The sequence below is a fragment of the Nelumbo lutea genome, chromosome 4, assembly GCF_056320005.1.
Source record: "Nelumbo lutea isolate HS-2025 chromosome 4, American lotus-T2T, whole genome shotgun sequence".
NCBI lineage: Eukaryota > Viridiplantae > Streptophyta > Magnoliopsida > Proteales > Nelumbonaceae > Nelumbo > Nelumbo lutea.
The window spans coordinates 35320995-35327768 of NC_142687.1; the positions used below are offsets into that span (position 1 = coordinate 35320995).

General features: G+C 38.4%; 1 protein-coding gene across 1 annotated transcript; it reads left to right on the plus strand.

The window, feature by feature from the left end:
* The first annotated feature begins 4434 nt into the window (after nt 1-4434).
* Nucleotides 4435-5579, plus strand: LOC148855168 (uncharacterized protein At3g17950-like). The gene is made up of 2 exons (XM_088985099.1): nt 4435-4824; nt 4919-5579. The coding sequence occupies exons 1-2, from the start codon at nt 4747-4749 to the stop codon at nt 5456-5458; spliced, it is 618 nt and encodes a 205-aa protein (XP_088841225.1). The 5' UTR covers nt 4435-4746; the 3' UTR covers nt 5459-5579.
* The last annotated feature ends 1195 nt before the right edge of the window (nt 5580-6774 follow it).

Consider the following 6774-nt stretch of genomic DNA (forward strand, 5'->3'; position numbering starts at 1 on the left):
AGAACTCAGACTTACACCTCCGATTCAAGGAAATTTTAGGAAGGCCATAGTAGACTTCACGTATGCTGGATTTTCAATCCCCAAAGATTAGGTAAGTTCTAAGAATAGATGGATGAGAGAATCACAAACAATTGATGTATGAATCGTTTGTAAGTTGTAATTACTTGGAGTGCAACTTCAACGCACAAAGAAGCAGAATGTGCCCTGGTAGAGAGTTTGCTTGAGTTGAGTTTCTGGTTTTCATATACAATCTACTACGAAAGTTTAGATGGGAGCTTATTATTATTATTATTATTATTATTATTATTATTATTATTATTATTATTATTATTATTATTATTATTATTAATTGGGTCCACATGGCAATTCATGTGTGGGTCCATGTGGGCTCTCAGTTGTCATGAAGTGGAGTGCACATGTGAATAGCATTCTATATATATGTATGAGTGAAGTGAGGGCTAAAATTGTCATTTGTGTCAATATAAGCAATTATGGGAAAAGTAACTTATCAAATATCCCCACCCCAATAAGTACTTAATAACATAATAAGTGATTTAGAAAGTGGATTACCAAACAACCTTAAGTGATTGTTAAAATAAGTACTTCTAACAACCACTTAATCATCAAACAGGGCCTAAGTGGTCTAGTATATGATCCTTGTTGCCCCCATTATAGTTAATTAAATTTCAGCAGAAGATATGAATGGGCCTATTCTTGTCTATGCTTCAAGCCCACCAGAATTTCGTGTGAAGGGCCATGTTAGGGAACACAAACCTATTATTAATCTTAGTAATAGTTTAAGTTTTTAGGTTGGACGGTTCTTTGAGACTGATAACTCTCATTTCTTATTAGTAGCAACGTGGTGACCTAGCCAATTGGGTCCAACAATTCAACCTGGTCAATGGGTGATGGGTTATACGTCAAACCTCTTTTTTAATTATAAAATATTCTTTGTTTTAAACGACTTTCATCCAAGTTCTAAAAAGGTGATATCTAATGTTTTATAAACCTAATATCCATCCGAGTTATTTCTTTTATTTCCTATATTTTTAGCCTTTTTCTTCATTAATAACATTAATTCTCAAGCAATGTTTGGGAGTGCTTAAAAATAAGTGCTTATTTGGGCCATTAAGCACTTATTGGTATTTGGGAAATAAGCCCGAAATAAGTGATTATTTAAAAAATAAGGGCTTATTTTTTAAGCTCAAAATTCCAGCTTTTTTTTAAGTATTTATACAATAAGCACTTATTCAATTTTTTTCTTCCAAAATTATCCCTAATTGAATTTTAAAATACCACCTATAAAATTATTCCTAGTTGAACTTTATAAAAATACTTTTATTGAAGCACTTTTGTAAAAGCAATTTTATAGATGTACTTTTATGAAAGCACTTTTAAAAAATTACTTTTATAAAAGCACTTTTATGAATGTACTTTTATGAAAGCATTTTATAAAATACTTTTACAAAGTGCTTTCATAAAGCACAAAAGTGCTTTCAAAGGGTATATTTTAAAAATTTGAAAGAAAATGAAGGGCAAATTAGTCACAAATGCTTATTAGAAAAAAAGACTACCAAAGACCCAATATAAAATAAATGCTTATTTTAAAAAATAAGCACTTGAAAAAGTAGGGTGCCAAATGCAAATAAGTGTTTATTCAAATAAGCCGTTATTTTTAACTTAAGCACTCCCAAACATGGCCTTAGAATTTCACTATGCTAGAAAAAAGTATGATACCTAAAAGACTGATAATCAATCATTGGTAACTGATCAACCGGTACTCAATCAAATTCACATAGGTTTCTAATTGGTTAAAGTTTTCAAGGTAATGTACCTTTTTGGCACTACAGATTGGTTGCTTGTAATTTTTTACACTTATTTTTGTTAAATTTGATGAATATATAATATTAGAGACATCAAATGTTTTCAAAAGTTTCTATAATTTTTTTTTTTGTATTTTTCTACAACTTATCTATTTTTTATATTTTTATTATACAATTTATAATATCACAGGTTGATAAATATAACTTAGATAGTAGACCACCTGAATAGGGATGACAATTTCTACCCTACCTGGTGGGTACCCACTACCCACCTCTATCCACCTTGACGGGGTGGGCTTTTTTTTTGCTTGAAGGATGGATTTTGGGATTCTACAACCCGTATGGGAATATGTAGTATATGATATAAGGCTAACCTAACCCTCCCCAACTGACATATTGTTGGAAAACATATAAACTTTATATATTAGTTGTTGAATTTAATAAGAATTTAAATTTTATATGAAATACAATTGATAGATTATGTATTTATTACATGTCTTAATCAAATAATTGAAAACTTTAGTGTTTGTTTATGTTATTTTACTTATTTATAACAAGACATAGGGTAAAATGCTTATACCTCCTTGACATTTACTTAAACCTCCCCTCACCTTTAAATGTTGCAAAGACCTCCCCTAACCTTTGATGTAAAATATGCTTATCGACTCCTTCCATTAATTCTAGTGGATGGAGAGTGAAAATTTCCCGAATTACCCTTGCTTGTCTACCAAAAAAGTTAAAGTATTTAACTTTATTAATCATTCATGCTTAGTTTCTTATTCTCCAAGTTTCGCCCAACTCAATCTTCTCAAGGATTTTGCAAAAAACCTACTTGCAAACAACAAAGGAGACTACCCTAAACCAGTATATTTGGTAAAAAAAAAAGAAGCAAAAGCATGGTTCATGGGTAGTTTGGGTATTCCAAAAAAAACTAGAGCAATAGATTTATATTTCTGTTAAGTTTCTAATGTGCAATTAAAGGATGGGGTCAATAAACATATTCTATACCAAAGGTTAGGGAAGGTCTTTGCAACGTTAAAAGTTCGAGGGAAGTTTAAGTATTTATCAAAAACATAAGAAAACTACATTTGGCATTTCTTATTTTAAATGCAGCTTAAATCCTTTCCACATGTGAGAAGGATATAGGAACGGCAATGGGGCGGGTTCAGGGTAGGGATTCCGTTTTCCATCCCCAATCCCGATCCCCAAATCACCCCCCATCCCTGTCCTCGATCCTCGTTGGGGAAAGGAAATCTCCTCCATCCCCAACCCTGATAGGGATGAATTCCCTGTCGGAGACCCGAATCCCCAATATGACCATTTGGGGATGGGGATGGCCAAGGGGGACCCCAATATTGATGAGAGAAAGAGAGATTGAGATTGAGAGAGAGAGAGAGAGAGAGAGAGAGAGAGAGAGAGAGGCGATGTCGACGTCGACATCAGTCGACGACGATAGACGAAGGAAGATTGAAGCACTGGGTTTTACTTTTTAGTTCTTTCTTCTTTGAGTCTCTTTGTCCTCTGTTGAGTGGTAGTCGGCGACGATAGACGTCCGACGTCCGATGTTTGACAAAAGAGTGGCGACAGCAATGGTGGTCGACGAAAACAAAAGAAGAAGAAGTGAATAGCTAGGGTTCAAGGTTCTCTATCTGTCGAGTGTTTTTTAGAATGAATAGTATTAGTTTTTGTTTTTAAGTTTTAATCTTTTACGAAAAATGAATAATATATAATATTATAAATATATATATTAATCAGGGCCGAGTGAGGTGGAGATTGCATTTTCCATCCTCGTCGCTGAACCCGATAAGAGATTCAGAGATAGTCCCATCGTTGACCTCGACCCCATGAAAATACCCCATACCCAATCCCATCCGGGACTAAGAAAATTGCCACCCTGTCAACGAGGGTTTTGTATTTTTATTTTCATGTATTAAGAGAGTTTGGATTCTCAAAATCCAAATCACTGCAGGTTACATGATTTTATCTCCAAAGACCAGATATTTGAAATATCAAGGTGGGACCCACAAATGGGGACTCATCTGGACCAGCAAAATGTTGAGGAATCATGTTAGTTCACTTCACTACGGAAATTGATGAATATGAAGCCCATACAACCATTAAAAGTTTAAAACCATACCATTACCAAAGTCAATACCCTGGAAGCGAAGTCATTCTCTTAGCCAAATTTGACAATGAAATCATGTTTTGCACCGAAATTTCCATGTGCCATGGCCCCTGCACCAAGGGAAAGTGGGGCCCACCACAGGCTCTACACGTCATCCCCTCCTCCCCAAACAGATCTCGATCATGAATCCTTCCTTCTCTTCCAGCAACAGGGGTGGTCGCTTAACTTCTAAGGATAATTATGTCATTTTCTCAGACATCTTCTGATCTCAGAAGCTGAAGTATATCCTTCACGGTGTCGTCAATTTGCCACCTGTTCCTTACCCCAAGTCCCTAACTTCAGTGAACTAATAATGTCCCTCGTCGTCAATGTACCCTAGCCTATCAACAACAAACCCAGCTTGGTCAAACAATGTTAATAAAGATCCAGTCTGATGCTAGGCCCCACACCATTCAATAGATGGTAGATGCCCATCGTCTGATCAAAGGAGTTGATTTCCATGGTGATGTTTCATAAAGCTCGTCCACAGCGTATATAACACCACTATATCTTTTCTACTTTGCAGTCTTTTTTCAGTCAATATGAGGGAACTCCAGGGGTATAATTGTCTTTGAATGCTATGCAACAATCACTCGCCATCTCCTCTTCTCTCTCCTCTCCCTCGTACAAAATAATAAATGTGGAAAGGATTAAAGCTCGTTGAAGAGAGGCGCTCCCTCTCTGTCTCTCTCTGGTTTGGTTTGGTCTGGTGTCTGTGTCTGTGCAGAGTGCAGAGAAGAGTAAGGAGAAACTGCCGCTATGTTGGATCCAGGAAATGATTTAGTTCCTTCGTCTCCGTCAATCTCCGACGTCTCTTCGTCCGATCTAGATACAGAGGTCAGCCTCTTCTATCTCAGTAAAATCTGCTTTTTTTCTTGGTCTAATGTGAAATATGTAATCTGGGTTCAATTATATTTTTCTTTGGGTGCAGTCGACGGGGTCGTTCTTCCATGATAGGAGCACGACCTTAGGGACATTGATGGGAGTGAGCTTCCGGTCTGGCTCATTCAGGGTATCTTCTCAGAGAGAAAACAGCGTCGTCTCCGTATCCTCCGCCGTCACCGGTGGTGCTTCCGCCAACACAGGAGGTGGCGGTAACGGTGGTGGGAGGAAGAGCAGTAGTACTAAGAAGGGGAAGAATAAGCCGAAGAAGAAAAAAGTGATGGTGGTGGCACCAACAGCCACGGAGAGGCGGGGGAGATGGTGGAGGCTATGCAGGGACGACTCGACGCGACCTTCTTCGTTGGGCGACTTCCTGGAAGTGGAGCGAAGATTCGGGGATGGGGCATTCTACGGAGCGGCGGAGGAGCTGGAAGAAGGTGTGGTGGCTCCGTCGGGCAACGGGCGGGTCTTGTTTGCTGACGGGAGAGTCCTTCCTCCGACTCAGGCTGTCGCGACTCCTCCGACGGCGGGAACCAATTGTAGATTCCCGGTTCTCCTCAGCGGGATCTGCAGCGGTGGTGGAGGATAGAATTTGGATTGAATCTGGTCCTTTTCGTCCTAAATCTTCTGTAATGATGATTTTGAGAGGATGAGTGTATAAAAATGGATTTTTCTGATTTTAAGTTTTATTTAAATTGATTTAATTTTTAGTGGGCTGTTTGGCAAAAAAAATAATGAACGTAAAATTCTGCGTAAAACGTGGCGTCTTTTCTACGGCACACGTGCTGTGAACTCTGTAAAGGCTCAGACGTTGCTGGCTGGGTCTTTGGATTCTCGCTGTAAATGCATTGGAAGAGAGGGATGAGAATTCTGAAAAAGCAAAGGTGAAGGCAGGATTCAAAAGGAGGATGAAAAGGAAAGAGCATTGGAGCGATTCAGGATGAGTGTCGAGTTGTCAAACGTAGGATCGGAATCCGAGGTGCTGCAGTGGAGATGCATCAGTCCGGGTGTCAGGTGGATGGGTTCCAGATTCCAGTCTGACGGTTGACCGTGCTCTCCTCCAGACTCCACTCCAGTGCTCCTCGTGTTACAAGAGTGAAGTAGACTTGGCGTCGGGGAGAGAGAGAGAGAGAGAGAGAGGGAGAGATGGAGGGAATTTTGAATTCACTGTTGCAAGGAATCTATATTACATTCTCTCCATACTCTTTTGGGGCCCTGGCTAAATGGCTTATTAAAACACTGGATTGGGCTAAAGAGAAAAGGGTTGGTGGTTTAGCTTGTCTTAACCTAAATCCTACGTTAGGTGGGGATTTTGATAATTGGAAATGGAATTTAAAAAAGACCCCATACTTGCTAATTGGTTTTATTGTCAAAATTTCAGAGCTAAAAGCTGTAAATAATCACTCCAATCCAATGCCAATGCTTCAGTAAGCAGCAATTAAGTAGGTGGCGAGTTACTGAAATCCTGAATCTAGTTGATTCTTCCCTAATAAGTCACTCTGTTAATCTGTGTTTGGTTTTGTATGGAATCCCTGGATGCAAATGGAATCAAATCATGTCCTATGCCTATTGCTAAATTCTATGGAGTTCAAGTCACATCTCCTTTCAAGGATTTGCTTGTGCAATAGCTTGGAATTTGAATTGAGGGTAGGACCTAATTCCATTCCCCCTCAATGATCCAAACACACTTTGGTTATTTGGGCTTTATTTGACTTCTACTGTACTTGTACAACTCTTTCATAATTTTTTTTTTGGAGTACCATTAAAGCATCCATTGGACGCAATGTTTTAATTTTAAAAGCTGGATTGGGTTGGAGAATAGTCACCTTAGCCCTAGATTAGATGGGGTTAATGTGCAGTCTGTCAAGCAGTTGGGAGGGTCAAATCTAAATTATTTGAAACCTT